The sequence below is a fragment of the Gordionus sp. m RMFG-2023 genome, chromosome 2, assembly GCF_954871325.1.
Source record: "Gordionus sp. m RMFG-2023 chromosome 2, tfGorSpeb1-WG-v2, whole genome shotgun sequence".
Classification (NCBI taxonomy): Eukaryota; Metazoa; Nematomorpha; class Gordioida; order Chordodea; family Parachordodidae; genus Gordionus; species Gordionus sp. m RMFG-2023.
The window spans coordinates 47,747,748-47,769,977 of record NC_088776.1 but is presented as its reverse complement, the minus strand read 5'-3'; the positions used below and the strand labels follow the sequence as shown (position 1 = coordinate 47,769,977).

At 26.5% G+C, this 22,230-nt stretch overlaps 1 protein-coding gene and 1 long non-coding RNA gene across 2 annotated transcripts; one reads left to right on the top strand and one right to left on the bottom strand.

Moving 5' to 3' along the window:
* Positions 1-390: 390 nt before the first annotated feature.
* On the bottom strand, positions 391-16,732 carry LOC135923763 (homeobox protein Wariai-like). Its single transcript, XM_065458693.1, has 5 exons — positions 16,296-16,732; positions 16,140-16,254; positions 8,753-8,980; positions 8,005-8,383; positions 391-1,238 (listed from the first exon to the last, which is right to left on the bottom strand). The coding sequence occupies exons 1-5, from the start codon at positions 16,575-16,577 to the stop codon at positions 857-859; spliced, it is 1,386 nt and encodes a 461-aa protein (XP_065314765.1). The 5' UTR covers positions 16,578-16,732; the 3' UTR covers positions 391-856.
* A 2,698-nt stretch (positions 16,733-19,430) lies between these two features.
* LOC135925131 (uncharacterized) lies at positions 19,431-20,024 on the top strand. The gene is made up of 4 exons (XR_010571548.1): positions 19,431-19,551; positions 19,690-19,731; positions 19,780-19,821; positions 19,870-20,024. It is a non-coding gene; the product is annotated as an uncharacterized LOC135925131 (long non-coding RNA).
* The last annotated feature ends 2,206 nt before the right edge of the window (positions 20,025-22,230 follow it).

Sequence of the window (22,230 nt, the reverse complement as noted above, 5' to 3'; positions counted from 1 at the left end):
ATCCCCATTACTCAAAAAATACATTATTATTTGCAATTGGTATTTAATTATGAATTTTTGCGATTTCATAAAAGTAATTCATAATTGTATTTTATTTTAAGGAATTGTAATTTGCGATTATTTCCTTTCTAATCGTAATTGTGAGGAACCCTGTTATATAGCCACCAACTATAGGGGGCCCGAAAATTTCTGATATAAGTAACAAAAAATATAATTATATTTAAAATTTGTAAAAAAAAGTAATTCAATCTAAAATGAGCAAAAGGAAAAATATTTTAAAAAGGGATTAAGGAGGCTTGAGCCCCTCTGTCTCCTCCCATAACGACATTACTGACATGGGTAGGACTTTTCTTGATCTTATCATTTATAAATCAAATTACCATTTGTCACTATTTTCGTAATTAATTTATTTTTTTGAAATTAAAATCGGTTTTGTAATATTTGCAATGCAATAAATATATAATTCCAATCAAAATTTATCTCAAAAATGGGTCTTAATTTTTAAGCCGCCAAGTTTTGTTGAAAGGCACTCCAACACAAAAGTTATTGTATAAATGTTATCATTTAAAAAAAAGATTATAAAAATAATTCATACATATTTTATTTATAAATAAATTATTATTTATACTCTAATAAATTATTGCAAACATAAAATACATTTTTTTACATATTTTTATGATAAATTATAAAAATCTTATCATTTCAATAACATTGTAAATAATTCGCATTTGCACCAACCCATTACCCTGCATTCACAGTTAGCGCAAATTCGTGGCAAAGTATGCAAATTCGCACTAACGGTAAATGAGGGGTTAACCAAAATCATATATATATATATATTTAATAATAAAAAACATTATATCGGAACTCGCAATAAATATTCCTTCAAAGTTGTGGGTATTTTAAAATATTTATTAACAGCTATAATAAATTTATCCTGAGTCATATTAACTCTCGATCTTATAAGAACCCGGCAAGAATGTCTAAGGGAAGGAGGTACGTGCCGACTTAATACTTCCCACAATTCAGGATCGTTCATCATCAGATGAGCCAAAGGAGGGTTCAACATGTGAGATTTTTTGATAGCATTTATCCCAATAAAGTTATTTAAATTAGAATGAGAGCTTTTAAAACTACGTTTTAAATGGCCTTCTATGAATGATCGAATGCAAGACATGGGAAGAGGAACGTTCGAATGTTGAGTAGGTTGCAGGATAGAATTCAAAAAAGTATTGTGGCTTTGAGGTAAAAAAAAAGTGGTTAAAATAAAATAGTATAAAAATTAAAATTTTTATATCTATCAGAAACCTGCGCAGAAACCCGTCCCGTAAAATTGTAATCCAGGCCAGCCTTAAAATTAATCAATTCAAACCGAGTCGCGCCTAAAAAAATCTGTAATAAAACCCGGACCAGACCCATTATTCTTAAAAAAATTATTTTAATTTTATCAATTAACCAAATGGAAAATCATATAAAGGGAATAAAAATACGGTTAGAGTCCACCAGTGTTGTTAAAATAGCGCGCTACCAGTAGCGGTAGCTATAGCGCGCTACTTCGCTACTTTCAATTTTACATAATAAATACATCTAAAAATTATTAAAATATATTTTTTATAAAATCTAAAATTATAATCCTTTTATTTAATTTAATTTTGAAATTTATATTTAAAAATATACATTATTGTTATATATTAGATAAAAACAGTTGTTAAATAGCAATCTGTATTTAATTTATATTTTGCGCATTCATTAAATTATATATTTTTGAAATTCCGTTATTGGTATATCCTAGCTTTTATCTTATTTTATATTTCATTTTACATTTTATATTAAGCATTATAAATCTTATTATGTGTGAGATTGTTGAAGATATTGAAATTTCTTTGGAAAATGAGCAAAATATAGATGATCCTTTCCAAAAATTCAAGAAATATTTTAACCTTGAAGAAAAAATTAATACTGGATATCGGTTTCGGTGCAAGATGTGCCGCAAAATTATCTCTTCAAATCATACGAGCAGCTTTAATTTGAAAAAAACATTAAAATGTAATATATTAAACAAATTTAATATCAATGTGTAGGCTAATCTTTAATTTTTAAAATAATTTAAAATCAAAAACCAATCATTTTTTTTATATATTCATAAATTTTATCTAAATTATTTAAAACATTTTAAAATAGTTATTTCAATCATTTTTATGTACTTATCTCCTACATAATTTTTATTCTAAGTATTTTATAATTTTAGACTGTGCACACTTCAAATTATAAAGAGATTGAAAAATATCTCAAAAGTTTTGGGGTAATGGAAGAAGATAAACCCATTTCCAAATCAAATTTAATACAAACAAAATTAACCAATTTGGATTCATCAACACCTGGTGTATCACAAAAATTGGCTGACAAAGTCATTATGAACTTTATAATAGATACAGTTCAACCATTATCCTTGGTGGATAATGATTCTTTTATAAAGATGATAAACACTATTTCTCCACGGACCAAGATATTTTGCCGGCAGACATTGATGGCAAGAATTTTGGAGAGCTTTAAGGAAATGAAAGAATCTTTGATATTAAATCTATCAGATGTCTCCTACGTCTGTACAACGGCAGATTGATGGACTCACAATAGAAGGTAAAAATGAGGAGTAACTGCACATTGGATTGATCCTAAAAATCTTAAACGAAAATCTGTAGCGTTAGCTAAAGAATATAATTGACTGTCAAACTTATGACATTCTAGCCAATATTATTGCAGAAATCCATAGGTCTTACAAAATTCAAAACAAGGTTTGTAAGATGATTACGGATAATGGGTCTAATTTCCTGAAGGCTTCAGGTTTTAAATTTATTATAATTTTTTTATAATATGATATAAATAATATAGAGTATTTGGGGAAGATAATAATAATAACAATACTAGTAATATTCCTGACAAAAATATTGAAGATGGAGAACAAGTAGAGGATGATGAAATGGAGTTTGAGATAATTGATGTTCATGACATCCTCGGTTTTAAATTATTTTATATTTAATTTTTCACCAATATAAAATAAATTTATAATATTTAGGATCTTCAATAAAGTCTTCTATGTTACCTACCATCATCGTTGTTCCTGCCACAACCTAAATTTAGTTGCGACAGTGGATGCTGAAGAAGCATTATTAAATGAGGATTATTTTCTAAATGCCAAGCTCTTTGGAATAAACAAAATAAGTCATCAAAGACGTCTGATATTTTCAAAAAAAAATTAGGACGTTATTTATTGACACCAAACACTACAAAATGGAATAGTGTTTACAATGCTATGAAACTTTTAGCATTGTTTCTAGATGAGAAAAAAATGGAAATGAATTATATATTGGATCAAATGGGAATACAGTATTTTAATGTGGAGGAGCATACTTTTATTAAAGAATATACTGAAGTATTTTTAATTAACTTCTAGATGCTTTTTTTAAATCTAAAAATACTAATTTAAATATTTTTGATGATTTTTTTCATATAAAAAGTTTGTTTATTAAATTTAATACTGCGTTGCCCTCAAGTGCTAGTGCTGAACGATTATTTAGTATGGCAAAGCTTATACTTTCTGATTGTCGCTCTAGACTTGGGGATGACAGTACCGAAATGTTATTATTATTAAAGTGCAATAATAAATAAATTATATATATATATGTAACAAATTATAGTCATGTTTTTATATCAATATTTTATTTGTGGAAATAAAGTTATGTAAAAAAAAATATTAAAAAAAAATCAAAGTAGCGTAAAAAGTAGCTAATAGCGCGCTACTCATTTGAAAACGATAGCAGTAGCGATAGCGCGCTACTTTTTTTATAAAATAGCGGTAGCGATAGCGCGCTACTTTTAAAAGTAGCTTTTAACAACACTGGAGTCCACCCCTTCATATGAACATTTATGAAAAAGGTCTGACCTAAAATGGTCACATATAAATTTGAAGGAATATTATTTGTATTATTTTGAAAAGATGTGACAAGACAAATAAATTAAAATATACTTTTTATTTTAAATAAAATTAAAATATAAATAAAGATTGTTAAATTAATTATAAATTAAATATAAAAAATGATTCAGAAATAAGAAAATTTATATTACAATCCAAAATTATAAATTGCAGATAATTTACAATATTTTAGCAAACTCTTAATACTCTAGATCTGTTAATATCAGAGACCTGCAAGCCCGGCCCGGGCAGGGCCGGGCCGTATTTTAAATTTTTTAAATATACCCGAGCTGGGCCTACAAAAAATTTTTTAAATATACCCGAGCCGGGCCTAAAAAAATTTTTTTTAAACATATCCAGGCCGGGCCTAAAAAAATTTTTTTTTAATATATCCGGGCCGGGCTTAAGATTGTTAAACCCGGGCCATACCGGGCCTTAATATTTTTTATAAAAATTTTTACATTATGAGTTAATGGTTATACTTATAAGATTATATTATATTATAGTTATGATTAATATAATATTGGGTGATGGTTAACACTACCTAACAACCCACAGATCGATCTAATTATTAATTTCCTGCAAATTTATTCAAAGTATAAATATATTTTTTTATAATTCATATCTAAATTTTTACAACATATTTTACCAAAACAATCAAATAAAGGAATATCTTAAATAAGCCCCAATATTCAAGTATTATTAATATATTTTTTTATAATTCATATCTAAATTTTTAGAATATATTTTACCAAAACAATCAAATAAAGGATTATCACTTCTTAAAGTTTGTAATTGATTTTACTTAATATAAAGCATTTTTTAATTGAAAAATTTGTTTTACACAAGTATCATTTTATTTTTCTTTTTCTCTGTCCCAAATTCAAGCAATTACGTATGTAGTCAGGGACAGATCGCAAAATGACGGAAAACTATATAAAAGATTATATTAAATTACAAGAGGCTCAGGAAGTAAATAAAATACCATCGACCAGTCAAATTACGACTGTTGTTAAACAAACTGAATCGTTTTATGACAAATGGGGCGATGGTAATTCTGGTAATATGTCAATACCCGATGATGAATATTATAATTACATAATAATAGATAAAACATTTAAGGTGGATAATTTGTTAGAGTGGTGGGCGGCTCATCAAAGCGAATTTCCAATTTTAGCAAAATTGGCAATTCCTGCTTTAAGTGCAAGCTGTGAGCGGAATTTTTTCACTACTGGGAGAATTCTTGAAGAAAGAAGAAGTAATCTTTAACCTGAAAAGGTAGATATGCTTCTCTTTCTTCATGATAATTTGTGAATTTTTAATATCTTTCTTGAGTATAAGGTTTTGTCAATCATGCTGGTTTTTTACTTTGCAAACTGTCAAATATTTATTGCATTTATTATATTTACCTTGAGTCATGAAAGTTTTTAATCCAACATTTTTCATTATTTTTTTTTACAATATTATATAATACAATTATCTTCTTTTGTTAAAAATTTATATTATAAAATAAAATATATTAATATTGTGCAATTAGATTATATTTTCAAAATACTATTTATTATACATGCATTTTTTTAAATAGCGATTTATTTTTATTTTATAAATTAAATAGTAAATTAAATACAATATATTATATTCTCAAAATATTTCCCATTTTTATAAATTAAATATTAGTTTTATTTTTTTTAAATGTAATATAAAATATAGTATATGACAAATATTATTACCATTTTTATGAATATTAGTTTTATTTTTATAAATGCAATATAAAATATAGTATATGCTCAAAATATCCATTTTTATAAATAACAGTTTTATAATTTTTATAAATTCAATATAATATTCTCAAAATATTAGCTTTTTACATGCATTTTTTAAATAATAAGCGATAATACTCGCTGAAAAATATGGTAAAATACCTCATAGGTGAATTTTTGTATATACCAGGTCGAATATAATTTTAAAAAATTCCGAGCCTGGCCTGAAATTTTAAATCCGGGCCGGGCCTAAAAAATTTAAAACCGGGCCGGGCCGTGCAAATGGTACCTCTGCAGGTATCTGGTTAATATATAGCAGACAGCATAATTGTATTATAAATATATCTTTGATATAATATTATAAAATTTATATCATATATCTAGTAATATAAATTTGAATTATATAAAAATGCAATCACTTTTTTTGCATAATAAAGTATAAATTGAATTAAAATTAATTTGATAACTCATTTTCATTAATAATATCTAATGATTATTTAGATATTATGTGATAAAATATTTTATAATAAATTAAGGAGCTTTTATTTTGTAATATAATACAATATATATTAAGTTATTTATATGAATTTAAATTGGAGTTTTAATTTGATAATATGTGGTAAAATATTTATATCTAAAATTAGAATATTTAAGATTAATTACTAATCAAAACTATCTACTTTGGATTGGTTTGCAAGTTTCTAAATGTTTTATGGTGATGCTAAATTCAGTAACAGTAAGTTTAGCTCTTCCTCCGCATTTTCTTCTCGTAATAGATTGCTTTCTTGCCAGGTTTATGCAACACATAATCATATCTTCCATTCGTCCCTCTAGTTCGTATTTTTTTTATGAAATAAGTTATTTGTTGTATTGATAAATTTTTATTAAATGGCCACTAGATTCCCCATAAAATGGCCAGGATTACCAAAGATTGGATTGCCCATATTGTCAGCTAATTGAGGTAACTATAAAGATCAAGAGGTTGGAGAGAAATCACAACAAATATCAAAGCTTAATTAGAAATTAAAGTATATGTTAATTTTTACATATAATAATTTATTTTTTTAGAAAACTAGACAAAATAAAGATTGTATATTTTATGGAGGATATGATCATGTGTTGCATAAACCTGGAAAGAAAGCAATCTATTAAACCTGTAGAAGAAAATGCGGAAGAAGAGCTAAACTTACTGTTACTGAATTTAGCATCACCATAAAACATTTAGAAACTTGCAAACCAATCCAAAGTAGATAGTTTTGATTAGTAATTAATCTTAAATATTCTAATTTTAGATATAAATATTTTACCACATATTATCAAATTAAAACTCCAATTTAAATTCATATAAATAACTTAATATATATTGTATTATATTACAAAATAAAAGCTCCTTAATTTATTATAAAATATTTTATCACATAATATCTAAATAATCATTAGATATTATTAATGAAAATGAATTATCAAATTAATTTTAATTCAATTTATACTTTATTATGCAAAAAAAGTGATTGCATTTTTACATAATTCAAATTTATATTATTAGATACATGATATAAATTTTATTAATATTATATCAAAGATATATTTATAATATAATTGTGCTGTCTGTTATAAATTATTAAGAGTTTGCCAAAATATAGTAAATTATCTGAATATAATATAAATTTTCTGAATCATAATAATTTAGTTTATTCTCAATTGATTGCTTATTTATTTTATCATTGCAATTAATATTATTTTTTAATACATACCGTATTAATGAAATAATGTAATCAACTTTTAATATATAATTAATATAATATTTAATATATTATCTTTATTAATTATTATTTTTTTATTATATACTCTTCTTGTATTAATAAAAAAATATAAGCTATTTTATATATAATTAATATAATATTTAATATATTTTCTTTATTAATTACTATTATATTCTTTTATATTTAATTTATAATTAATTTAGCCATCTTTATTTATATTTAAAATAAAAAGTATATTTTAATTTATTTGTCTAATCTGTTACATCGTTTAAAAATAATATAGTAGCTTCAAATATATGTGGTCATTTTAAGTGATTTGACTTTTTTCATAAATGTTCATATGAAGGGGTGGACCATAACCTAAAATAGAGCCAAAATTATTTGAAATAAAAAAAAATTTTAAAATATGGGCCTGGACAAATCTTCGACCGATATACAATATAATAGATAATTACAAAATTTAAATTTTTTTCGATAGTACTCTCTTTCCAAAGAAACAAACAATAAATACCTTCGAATCGTTTCCGATTCATCGGACATATTTAGATCAACGTTTCCATCCACATTCGCTATATTATTATTAAAATACGATGATGATCCATAACTGTTGGAATCGATCATGTCTCCCAGATATCCGTTAGAGTCGGTACTGCAACTAGGCCTGTAAAATATCGGCTTTTGAAAAAAGAGAGGCGAATTGCTTTGATGGGAAAAAAACATTTGGCTCAAATTGAGAGGGTCACATCCTTTGATAAGAAAGATTTTGACGCAATTCGCGAAGGCCAATAAATTCAATTTTCGACTACTTAGCGAATTATAATGGAGCAGTGTGTCTGCGCAACAATGCAGGGGAGTACGATATGAAACGTCGAGGGCGTCAATTCTGCTACCTATAAAAAAATAAGTCTTTATTTAAACTATGACAATACTGGCTATTTCTTTAATTTAGGCTAATAATGATATTTAAAAATACTCGCCAAGAGTGGGGGTTTTCCGGTTCACCTTCTTAACTAGACCTATTAGTTAAAAGAATATCTATTTTAAACTTTTACATTATTTGTTTTTGAGTTAATTAAAATTCATTTCAAGATGGTTTTAAAAAATATTTCTTTACATTTAAGTTAGATAACAAACAACAAGTTAATACAATAAAAAAGGGTTATTGTAAAACACTGTTCAATTACTTTATGTCATAAATTTAAAAATAGCTAAATATTAATTTTTAAATTAATATTTTAACATGTGATATATCAATTAACCTGATTGGATTAATAATTCAACTAAGTGAGGTAGACCCCATTCTGCAGCTAGATGAAGTGGCGTTTTACCCTTTTTGTTCTTATCGTTGAGTAAAATTATACCACCCCTCGATTCTATAAATAGTGAAGCCATTTTTGTTAAATTTATTGTAGGATGAATTATTCCAACTTTGCAACAAATATGTAATGGTGTATCACCTTCAAGATCTTTGCAATGGACATTAGCACCTAAGAAAATTTAAAAAGATTTTATGGAAAGAACACATTAAAGGTCAAAATATAGATCAATAGCAAAACTATGGGGGGGGCAGAAGATTTTAACTTCTTGTTTAAAGTTCTCATATAAAATAAGAATTTTTATTTATTTTTTCTTGAATTAATTTTCTAGACATTTTTACCAGAACTGTGAACCCAAACTCTGATTTTTAATAAACCAGAACCTTGAATCTATTTTTTTTTAATTTTTAAAATTTCAGAAAATTTGAACTTAAAAATAAAAATTACAAAAAAATAACATGTAAAATATTTATATAATAAAAAAAATATTAAATATTTTAAATAATCATTCTTTTATTTTCAATATTAAAAATATTTTTCGTGAAAATCATTTTTCATGGAATCGTTTTTTATTTTAGTGTATCCATTTTACAGTTAAACCGTAAATGCTTAGGTAAAAAAAATTTTTATATCCTCTATTAATTGAGTTGAGATTCATTTTCTTATGATATAAAAATTAAATTACTAGATATATTCAATATTAAGGTTATATAAATTAATAATTATATTTCATCCGATCTATTAATAGATTTTTTAATTCTTTTAATATAATTATATTTACAATAATTTAAATCTAAGAATACAATTCTATAATATTAAGTCCGCAAGTTGGCACATTATTATTTTAAATATACATAAAATTATTTTTTGTTTTATATTTAGAAAAATTATTTAAAATTATTTTTTGTTTTATATATTTTTACAAATTATATTAAAATTTACTACTTTAGTTAAAAATAAACCTTAATCCATTTATTATCTATGTAAAAAATTGATTGAAAGAAATATATATTAAATTTTTAGATTTTGAATCAAAGTTTTAAAGCTTTGCTTATCTTTATTTAAATAGACCTGCAGAGGTGATGCACTGCCCGGGTTTTATATTTTCAATCCAGTCCGATTTTTAAAAAAAACTTATGCCAAAGGCTAGCCCAAAATATTTAAAAATTATTAAGCGCAAAGAGCTTCAGGATAATGCAAAGCCCATAGGGCATATAAAATTATGGTCATGTTAAAATACTTTTTAATTAAGAAAACTGTTAGGAACATTAAGGGTTCTAAATTATTGAAAGAGTTGGCTAAAAAGGTGACAAGTATCTTATAGAAAATTATGGTAAACTCACTATATATATTTCTTATCAATCAAATAATATTTTTATCTCATTTATCACAGTTGAGGCGGCTTTCATATGTTCATTCCAAATAGCAAGAGGATTTGTTGTTTATTAGTTTGTTAATTGCTTTCTTAATTTCTATGAGGGAGAATTCAGAAGGTGATGGTGTCGAGCCTGCTGTTGCAAGTCCGATATTTTTGAAGGGATTCTTAATTCGAAGACTGACATGTAAAACTCAGTCCAAATAGCTATATGCTCTTCGGGGTCTAAATATGGGTTTCTCCCATGTATGGTAAGTTAGGTAATTTTTTAAAAGTATGCCGGTTTACAGAAGTGTCTGAGCTTCTTAAGCGTCGCTATTTCTATTCCTTCGGCCCTTTTGCTAGAAAAATTCTCCGATCACTGCGTGGTAGTCTCCATAGATCCAGTTTCCAGCTGCTGTCTTTTTTTATAAATAATATCATATTTTTGGTCGAGAACCATTGTACCCGACTGTGATAGACTGTTATATGCAAAGAAGACAATGAGTTTGAAGTCCGACCAGCATTCTTTGACTGATTTGGTAGGGAAAGAGCGGATTGTCTAAACTAAGTTTGTGCTAATTATGTCGTAATACGCTATTTTTAACTGATGCGTTTATACCTGTGAAGTACCATTTGGGAATTTGTTTTGGAGCTGTATGTTATTAAAAGTGCGTCTGTGTTGTTATTCCTCCACTCATCACTTCATATTATGATGTGTCCTTTGATCACTACATGGTCTGAGATATTTATATAAAAAATGGCTTTCATTCTACAAGCCAACTTTGGGCATTAGATAGAAAGAGGTCAATTTGAGAGGAATAGCCACATCGTGAGAAGGTCATAAGATGAGGGAGTTTGTGTTTAAAATATTTGTTTTCGACCTTCCGATTTTTATCTAAATCTGAAAATCGAAAACACATATTTTAAAGTTTAAAGACAAACTTCCTCACCTCATGACCTGGTGGCCACTCCTCTCAAATTAACCTTTTTATATCTAATGTACATAGCTGGTTTGCAGATGTGAAGGCTACCCTACAAACCATAGACTGATTAAAGAATATATCAGGATATAAAGTGATGAGAGGAGGAATAACAATACCAGACGTATCTATAGCACATCGCATACAGCCCCAAAACAAATCCCCAATGGCACCTCACTAACTTAATAGCATAAGATTTAAAAATAGCATAAAATGATAAACATAGCTAAAATAATCCATACTTTCCCTACTAAATCATTAAAGGAATACTTGTCAGAATTCAACTGTGTAATCTTCCGCGCTTGTAACAATTTAAATCATAGCCAGACCAAGAAGAGAATGGCTCTCAGCAGAAACCAAAAGATGATATTATCTATAAAAAAATAACAACAGAAATCTGGAGTTATGGAGACGTATTCAGAGATTGTTACGCAGTGATAGAAGCATCTTTCTGAAGAAAGCAGAAGAAATAAAATTAGACATGAGAAACAACAAAACTCATGATGCCTATAAGACACTTCTACACTTTTGTAGACCGGCATGCTCCAAAAAATTACCCATATTCTTACATGGGAGAAACAAATATAAAGAACCAAGAAGAGCATATGGAGATTTGGGCTGATTTCTAAATGTCGGTCTTCAAACTTTCTAAGATAGCGGGCTTTCAACAGCCAGGATTGGCAACAACACACTCTAAATTCTCCCCGTAAAAATTAAGAAAGCCATAAATAAACTAAAAAACAATAGAGCCTGGCTCTGATGGCATCAGGAATGATCATATAAAAGTCGCTTCAGAAATAATTTCTAAATACCTACTAGTCAGTTTCACGAAAATATGGTTATCGAAAGACTCCCGATGACTGGAAGAAATCAAAAATTTGCAATCCCAAAAAATAGCATCTCTCAACCTTTGAAGATCAAAGAGCTATTACCCTTAACACTAGAGTCTTTCAAAAAGGTAGAATCTTTGCCTCTACCAAAAATCTCCTAATAGGTAACATCTGCCCCTACAGGCCAGAGAAAAGTATCAACGGGCCTATCATACCCCTAAAAATCCATCTACAGAAATGCTTTAGATATAAGCTACCTTTTTCTTCACATTCCTCGACTTTAGGAAAGCCTTCGACAATGTCAGGTATGATGCTCTCTAAAACACTTTGGAGAAAAATGGCATAGATCAAATTATAATAAATATCCTAAAATACCACTACAATAATTCTTTCGTCAGCCTGTAAGTAGGACAACTATTTTCAGCATACTTCATAATAAAGGGGTGTCAAGCAGGTCTGTGTGTTCTCCCCCATTCTCTTCAATCTAATCAACAAAAAAATCATAAAAGAAACAACAAACACCATGAATCTAATAGATCCGGCATCTAACAACAACAATAACAATTACTTAAGAATCGTCTCGTAAGTAGTGTTGTTAAACGGCTCGTTTATTTTTAAAAACGGCTAACTCAATATTTCTTCCAGAAAAATATTACGCTAGCTTGAAGATTTTGCCCATAGAAGGAACAAAGGTCTTGGCATATATTGTCGAAATCTCAAGTCTTAGGCAATATTTTTCTGGCTAAAATATTGAGTTAGCCTTTTAAAAAAATAGGCTCAAAATAAGCCTTTTAACAACACTAATCAAAAGATGAGACAATTGACTTACTAACAAGTATTTTCTTCCATGGCAATAAAACTAACCTAACCATCAACTTATAAAACAGTAGTAATGGCATCCCCGGAAGCATCTATTGATAATAATATAACATTTAAAAATAATGAGATTAAAGAGTTACTAACTTCAAATATCTCGATGCAAAAATTAATAATAAAGGGAATACAGTGACGAAATTGAAGCCATCCTAAAAAATGCTAATATAACTTTCATAAAATACCATAAATTATGGCTGGCACGAGATCTCAGTCAAAATGAGACTTCGTATATTCAACATAAAAATTATCTGTGACAGCAACACCCAAGAATAATCTCAAATACCATGAGACGTATTTCGAAACAACTCTCAAAAAGAGATAAATACAACTATTTGGCCATACAATTAGGAACTTTAGACAAAATATAGTTAATGAAGCAATCATTTAGCTCCAGACCTATAAAGGAAAAAATTATGGAAAATATTAAATCATACTGGCTCTACAAACAATTAAAGACATTGTAAGCCTAAACCTGATGATGGATAAATTTATACTCATAAGTAGTGTTGTTAAACGGCTCAATTTGAGCCGATTTTTAAAAACGGCTAACTCAATATTTTATCCAGAAAAATATTATGCAAGCCTAAAGATTTTGCTCATAGATGGCACATAGGATTGAACATCTATTGGTGAAATCTCGAAGCTTAGGCAATATTTTCCTAGCTATAATGTTGAGTTAGCCGTTTTTAAAAATGGGCTCAAATCAAGCCGTTTAACAACACTACTCATAAGCAACAATAAAAACTCAATTAAAAAACTTCTAAAAATTAAATCCATATCTCAACCCATCAAACCTATCCATTCCACCTTATGAATCCCTTTATTATCCACCCTTGTTAAACATCTTTATAATTTAATTATAATCCTTATTTAATTATAATCCTTATTTAATTATAATATTCCTTATTTACCTAAGCATTCATGTGTAATTATCCAACAACATACTCACCTTATCCTCTTTGTTTCTTTCTTAGCTAATGTATTTAAGATAATAAGGCAAGTTCCTTTTAAAACTTAAATAAAATTCAATATCAATTATGTCATACAGAACTTAAAAGCAGCCAATACCCTCCCATAATTAATACATTGTTTAATTAGTATAGGTTTTTTCCTTTCTTACTTCCCATAAGCATTTAAGTAAGGGGTATTGGCTCTTGCGTGCACAGACAACTGCAGCCTGTCCAACAACTGTGGGTGGGCTTATCTCATAGGTCACCCCTCCCCAGTTCTTTAACCCTATTAGATGGGATGAGATAGTTCAAATGTAGCTCTACCTTTTTGTATAGCATTAAAGGAAGATTGTGTTTACTACGATGTATATAATATTTTTAATGATCTATTTAATTTATTATATATACCTCTGTATCATCAATGGGTACCTAAATTAAAGGTAAATGGGTGGGTTATAAAATTTAAACATTGGGTGGTCTGGCTGGTTAAAATTATTTTTAAAATAATGGGCACAAAGGCAGATAGGTGATTTTAAAATTTTTTTAGGCAAATGTACAAAATAAAGTCAAACTATCCAATCTAATAATTTTAAAAAATTGGGATAGCAGCACAGTAGGTGAACAGACTTTTTAGATGAATGAATGGGAAGTCAAAATTTTATTTAAAAACCATGGGCATGCAGGTGGGTTATAATTTTTAAACATTAGCAGGTGGACCTTTGGGTTAAAACCTGACCATTGCAGTCCTCTAATTTAGATGACTTAAGTCTGTGCTACTTTTGTAGGGATGAGAAAATGAGCATTGTAATATATTGATATTAGTATATAGAACATCAATTTAATTATATATTATTGTATGATAAAATGTAGTTCAATATCTTTATTACTCCATGTCCATACAGTGGTGATGAAAAAAAGTGGAGTAAAAATGAAAAATATGGAAAACCCATAAAAAATGAAAAATAGACATTATGATAAAATAAAATCTGAAAGAATGTAAATGTAGTTATAAAAAAATGAAAAATTGGAAATTATAAAATAAAATAAAATGAGCATAAATCGACAATAAATCTATCGAAATGAACAAATAAGAATTGGGCAATGATTGATAAAATAATTTTAAATTTAATTCCAGAAATTCATGGGGTGATAAATTAAAAATTTTAAAAAAGTAAAAATTTATAAATGAAAATAGATTGATATAATCAGAAATAACTGATTTAATAATTAATAAAATACAAAGGAGAATAAAAAAAAATAGTAAATAATAAAGGAAAAGTAAATATGTTTAAAAAAAGTAATTAACAGTTAAAAAAAAAATTCAAAATGAAGTAAAAATTGATAAATAAAAAAATGAAAATTACAAATAATGGATTCAAGATATTCAAAATTTTAATTTAGGAGTATAATTCATGTTTTAAAAGGGGAAATCTGATGTGTTACTATAAAATTTTTAAAAAAAATATAAAATAAAAAAATAAAATAAAGGTAAAAAATAAACAGTAAAATGTTCAAATGAGATGATCCATAGATGTATTTGGAAACCTTATTCTTATTCAAATCATTCTTAATCTTATCCTATCAGACAGAAAGATAATAATAATACAAGACAAAGATATAAAAAATAAAATTTGATGGTGGAACATTATTCCTTTAAATTAAAATTCTTATATCCAACAAATAATAATTGAATATTTTATAAATTAATAAAGGGGAAATGCAATATATTGATAATTCTATTCTAATATATACTATATTTTTTGTAGAATATCAATTTAATTATAAATTATTATCTAATAAAATATAGATCATACTCCATATGTTACAAGCATGAGATAGTATGTATAAAAAATATTTATTTGTTTATATTAAGAGATAGATTAGTTAATGAATTAAGACTTTGTCTTAAAGTTAGGAATCAGGATTAATATACCCTAAACATGTCTTTCTATGATCTTTATACCAAGAATTCAGATGTATAGAAAAATTTATTTCTAAAATAATTATCTTTTGCATATCTTAAGCTACAAAATAGAGCAAGATCTAAAAGATCCCCTCTTTAAATTTTGCTGCAAAATATATTTTGACAATATTTTTAAAATCATATAGTTTTTATTCTCAGAAATATTTTATATACTCAGCTTAATAGATTGGCTTATTTAGGTTTCCCCTTTATATATTATAATTCAATTTAGATGAACAGATTTTTAATTTAAAATAAAGTTGCACAACCCAAGTTAAACTGGTATAGATGGTTAATCCTGATATTAGTATAGAGCAATATTTTATATTAAAATATACATAATATTTATCTTTAAATATACATATTTATATAACCTTTGTTAATAAGAATTGTAGCTAAATCATAACGAGAATGGTATGAAGCTTTGTGCAAAGGTGTATAACCAAAGGAATCACATTTATTTATATCAACATCTAAATTTAAAAGTGCCTGATCAAATATTTAAAATTATTAAAATATAAAAATATTACATTAACAACGAGTTTATGATTTAATGATATAGCTTGACAGAGAGCTGTGGTACCATCTTTAACACTGGGATATTTATGATTCTTCCAAGTAGAATTTAGATTCACGCCTAAATTCCCAAGATTTCTAACAGTTTTAGGATCATTTTGCATAACAGCAATATGTAAATTAAAAACTTCTAAAGGCATCATTGCATCTTCTTCAACATTGGGTATTGTTGAAGATTGACTGCCCATAATGAATAGATGTATAAAATATCTTATCTTATTTAGCACGTTGGTCATAGACCAGCCCAAAGTGAGCGAACTTAAATTCTATGAATGAAGGCCAGCGTCTATATGAGCGGGAGGGGTAGGAACAATTCGCATCCTATTTTTTAAGGGGGGTAGGGGATAGGCTGCTTTAATGGGGGTAGGATAAATTTTTTTGGGATTATCTATTAAATTTTGAGATGATAATAGGACAAAATTTATTGCTGTAAAAATTAATACTTTTATCATAGAAATATTATAATACAATTCATCTACCAAATCTATATATTGCAAACAATCATTCACGTTTCCAAATAAAACTTTCTGCTATCTTTTTTAATGTAATTTAAAAGGTCTAGATATTTCAGCATGCTCATAATGCCATATTTCAGCAAGCTCATAATGCCATAATAATTAATTCATTTTAAATAATGGAGGTTTTAATTGAATTTATTATCTAAAAAATAAATTCTTTATATTCACAAAATATCGATAGTTCGTAGTAGAGATAGATTAATTTAAGCAGGGATCCAAACCGAAACGAATATTGGTTCGGTTCAGGTTCGGATAAAAATAACGGTTCAAGGTTCAGGTTAGGTTCGCAAAAAATAAAAATATCGGTTCAGTTCGAACATCTAAAAACCGGTTTGAACATTTTTGCATTCAAACCTACTTTAGGATTATGTATAAGGAAATTTTTTTTTATTTCATAATTAAAATAAAAACCTTCATTTTTATTAATTGCACATTTAAAATAATATTTAATTTATAAATATAACAAATAAATGTATCAATGAATTATTTTAATAAGAACAATTACTTAAAAATTTTTTATTAAGCCGCACAATTAATATATTTTCAAAATTCGTCTCACTCAAATTACATCTATAAGGAGATAAAATAAATTTAATTGTTGAAAAACATCTTTTCACTCTAACTTGGGTAGCTGGCATTGCCAGTATGATATCACATTTGATGTGTCATTTATAATACTATATGTAAATAATTTATATATTAGATTTAATTTTTTTCTAGGTATTATAATTTATAAGCTTAAAATCATATCATATCATATTATACACTGGGGAGACATCCCACAATTAAGTGGGCACTCCACCACCCCTTAGAGGGCGTCTCCAGTGCAGTGAATTTGCATTCACCGTTTGGCAGAAAATTTACCCTACTGTCTGGGTCCCGTTTAATTTGAGTGGGATGACGGGTACCACTCGTGGATAAGCCAGGATCCACAAAGTTGACAGTAATTTACCCTACTGTCAGGGTCCCATTTAATTTGAGTGGGATGACGGGTACCACTCGTGGATAAGCCAGGATCCACATTGTAAATAATGTTTTTTATTATAAGATAAGATAGGAATATGTATTAGAAGAAAGGAGGCGGGGGGGTTGAAGGAGTAAAGGAAGAAGAGTTAGTTTTTATAATTTGTAATTTATTTATTTTTGTTTTCTCTTTTTTTTTTTGTTTTGTTTTCTATTTTTTTTTTTTTATATTATTGGTAATAAGAGATTCTTGTGTTAAAATAATGTTAATATCATATTGATCAAGGAGTTTCCTAAGTATAGTTGTTTTTGAAAGTAGGCCAGGAATGTTGTAGGAGTAGATTGTTAGATTTTTGAAAATTGACATAATATAAATTTTAAAGTAAATTGTAAGATAAATTTGAATTTTGAAATAGAAAAAAATGGGGAAAAAAACAAGCAGACGATACTTGGAAAATTGAAAAAGCAAAAAGCAGACAAGAGAAATGATGAATAAGAAAATATCCATGAAATTGAGTTTTAAGAGAGGATTAAAGTTAAATTTTGTTTAAGAAAGAAGTTGTAATTATATTAAATGTTGATTTATATTATTTTGTTTAAATTAAGTTAATAAGATTAATATATAGAAAAAATAAATTGTTAAAGGAAATAAATAATTGATTTATAATGGTACTTGCTAAACTTTATAGTAGCTTAGGTAAAGAATTGAAGAAGATAAGAAAGAATTAAGTTATGATGAATTGATTGAGATAAATTAGTAAATAAAGAAGAGAATTTATTTCTTTGAATCTAGAAAAAATAAAAAATTAATGAATAAAAGTAATAACTTGACAGAGATATATTATGTGTTATGTATAATCCTCAGCAATTAAAAAAGAGTCTCATTACTCTCCCAAACATCTTCCATGCATTTGAAAGAATTTACTAGAGTTTTGATTCAGAAGAGTAGAAGTCAGGCTTTTCATGTCATAAAAAATGTATGTAGTCGCAAAGTAAATATTTAAGGAATATAGTGTGCTTGAAAATGAAATTGTGAGTGATAGAAGTATTCGTAGAATTGATAGATATCATTATTTCTTGGAGGTGCGATTTAACATCAGCCATTTTCCCGCAGACGAAAAACCACATAAAATTACTCAATCAAATTTTTATATTTTTTTACAAGCTGAGAAATAATAATCGCTTAAAATATTTAAAAAATGTTGTAAAATGGCAATATACAAACGTTTATAAAAATTATGACTGACGTTTATCAATCAAATGTGATTATTAATAATTTTTAAAACAATTTGAATATAATTAAAAATTTTGCAATATACTACTAGTAACAACTTACACATTATTTTGTAAGCATAAAATTATGAGACTCGAACTCGTATCGTGCCGCATGATATACTTTTTTTTTGTGTTTTGATGTTTTGTCGCGTGACTTTTTGCTAAATTTTTCTTAAGCTTAAAATTTGTATGCTCAATTTAACAAGCTGATATTTTCTCCAGCACAATGACATATAATCATTTGAGACCATAACCAACCCAGGTAAATTATAGAATATATTACTATTATGCTATCTTGTTAACCTGGAAATTTTCTTCTTAGAATATATTACTAATATGCTATCTTGTTAACCTGGAAATTTTGATAATCCTTTAAAATATGCTATCTTGTTAACCTGGAAATTTTAATCTTAGCATCAATTGATAATCCATTCAGGAACTCCAACTAATCAAGGTAAATTTAAAATATGCTATCTTGTTAACCTGGAAATTTTAATCTTAACATCACTTGATATAATCCATTCAGGAACTCCAACTAATCAAGGTAAATTTAAAATATGCTATCTTGTTAACCTGAAAATTTTAATCTTAGCATCACTTGATATAATCCATTCAGGAACTCCAACCAACAAAAGTAAATTTAAAATATGCTATCTTGTAAACCTGGAAATTTTAATCTTAGCATCACTTGATATAATTTATTCAGGAACTCCAACCAACCAAAGTAAATTTAAAATATGCTATCTTGTTAACCTGGAAATTTTAATCTTAGCATCACTTGATATAATCCATTCAGGAACTCCAACCAACCAAAGAAAATTTAAAATATGCTACTAGTTTTATCTGGAAATTATGATTATTCAATAAATCAATTAATTTTTTTAAAGCAAAATGCCCAATATAAATTTATAAAATCTAAATTTAATAAAAATCTACTATTTTCTAATAATTATTTATATTCTCAAAATAGAGAAAACTATTATATGCATACCAATGACAAATGTCATTGATGCTTACATAGATATTTATTAATTATTAGGTTTTTACCTAAAAATTCACATCACTCTTTATCAATATTATGATCATGCTGTTAAAATTTTCATTTTTTAATGCTTTTTATACCAAATTTACACCATTTTATATAATATTGATATGCAAAAAGTAATTACCATAATTTTATATATTACTATTGAAATACAAATTGCAATCATTATTTTATATACCACCTATTGATATACAAATTGTAATCATCATTTTCTATACAATTAATATTCAATTGCAATATATACAAATATTTATACACCACCATCAATATACAGTCTTAATAAAAATAATTTTATAATTGATATGCAAATTGCAATCTTTATTTTATATACCTTCATCAATATATAGTCTCAATAAATATAAATTTATATACTATTGATATATAAATTGCAATCATTATTTTATATAGCATTATTATACAATTGCAATCATTATTTTATATTTATCAATCACAATAATAATATTTATCAATCACATTAATAATATTTATATATACCAATGATATAATTGCAAAAGTAATAATAAAATTGTTAGGCTTATATTTCATTATTCTTACAACATGCATGCTTATTCATTATATCATATTTTTTATAAGTAATGTTGTTAAACGGCTCGATTAAAACGGCTGAAAAAATATTAGGCAAGCCAGCAGACCTTGCTCAGAGGTGGCATAAAGGTTTGGCATAGTGTTGTTAAACGGCACGTTTTGAGCCGATTTTTAAAAACGGCTAACTCAATATTTTAGCCAGAAAAATATTGCTTAAACCTCAAGATTTCTATAATATATGTGTAGACCCTTGTTCCTTCTATGAGCAAAATCTTCCAGCTTGGGTAATATTTTTCTGGATGAAGTATTGAGTTAGCCGTTTTTAAAAATGGCTCAAAACAAGCCGTTTAACAACACTTTGGCATCTATTAGCTAAATCTCGAGGCTTAGTCAATATTTTGCTAGCCAAAATTTGAGTTAGCCGTTTTTAAAAACTCGACTCAAATCGAGCCTTTTAACAATATTTTTAAGTAATATCTAAGTAATCCGACATTTATATGAATAAATACGTATGATAAATAGCTCTAACAAAATAAATCTCATATTTATAGGAATAACAAGTATAAATCCCTATGTTAAAAATTTTATTAATGGTCCTAGTAGAAAAAGAGATTAACATATTCCCATTAATCATTAGAAATCTAAAAAAAAATTAAAATATGACTAAATCTGATATTTATAGGAATAATAAGTATAAATCTCTACGATAAAAATTTTATTAATGGAGTTTTTAGTAGGAAAAGAGATTAACATATTCCCATTAATCATTAGAAATCTAAAAGTTAAAATATGAGTAAAACTGATATTTACAGGAATAATAAGTATAAATCTCTACGATAAAAATTTTATTAATGGAGTTCCTAGTTGGAAAAGAGATTAACATATTCCCATTAATCAATAGAAATCTAAAAATAAATTAAAATATGAGTAAATCTGATATTTATAGGAATAATAAATATAAATCTCTACGATAAAAATTTTTTTAATGGAGTTCCTAATAGGAAAAGAGATTAACATATTCCCATTAATCATTAGAAATCTAGAAAAAAAATTAAAATATGAATAAATCTGATTTATAGGAATAATAAGTATAAATCTCTATGATAAAAATTTTGTTAATGGAGTTCCTAGTAGGAAAAGAGATTAACATATTCCCATTAATCATTAGAAATCTAAAAGTTAAAATATGAGTAAATCTGATATTTATAGAAATAATAAGTATAAATCTTTACGATAAAAATTTTATTAATGGAGTTCCTAGTAGGAAAAGAGATTAACATATCCCCATTAATCATTAGAAATCTAAAAAAAAATTAAAATATGAGTAAATCTGATATTTATAGGAATAATAAGTAATCTCTACGATAAAAATTTTATTAATGGAGTTCCTAGTAGGAAAAGAGATTAACATATTCCCATTAATCATTAGAAATCTAAAAAAAAATTAAAATATGAGTTAATCTGATATTTATAGGAATAATAAGTATAAATCTCTACTATAAAAATTTTATTAATGGAGTTCCTAGTAGGAAAAGAGATTAA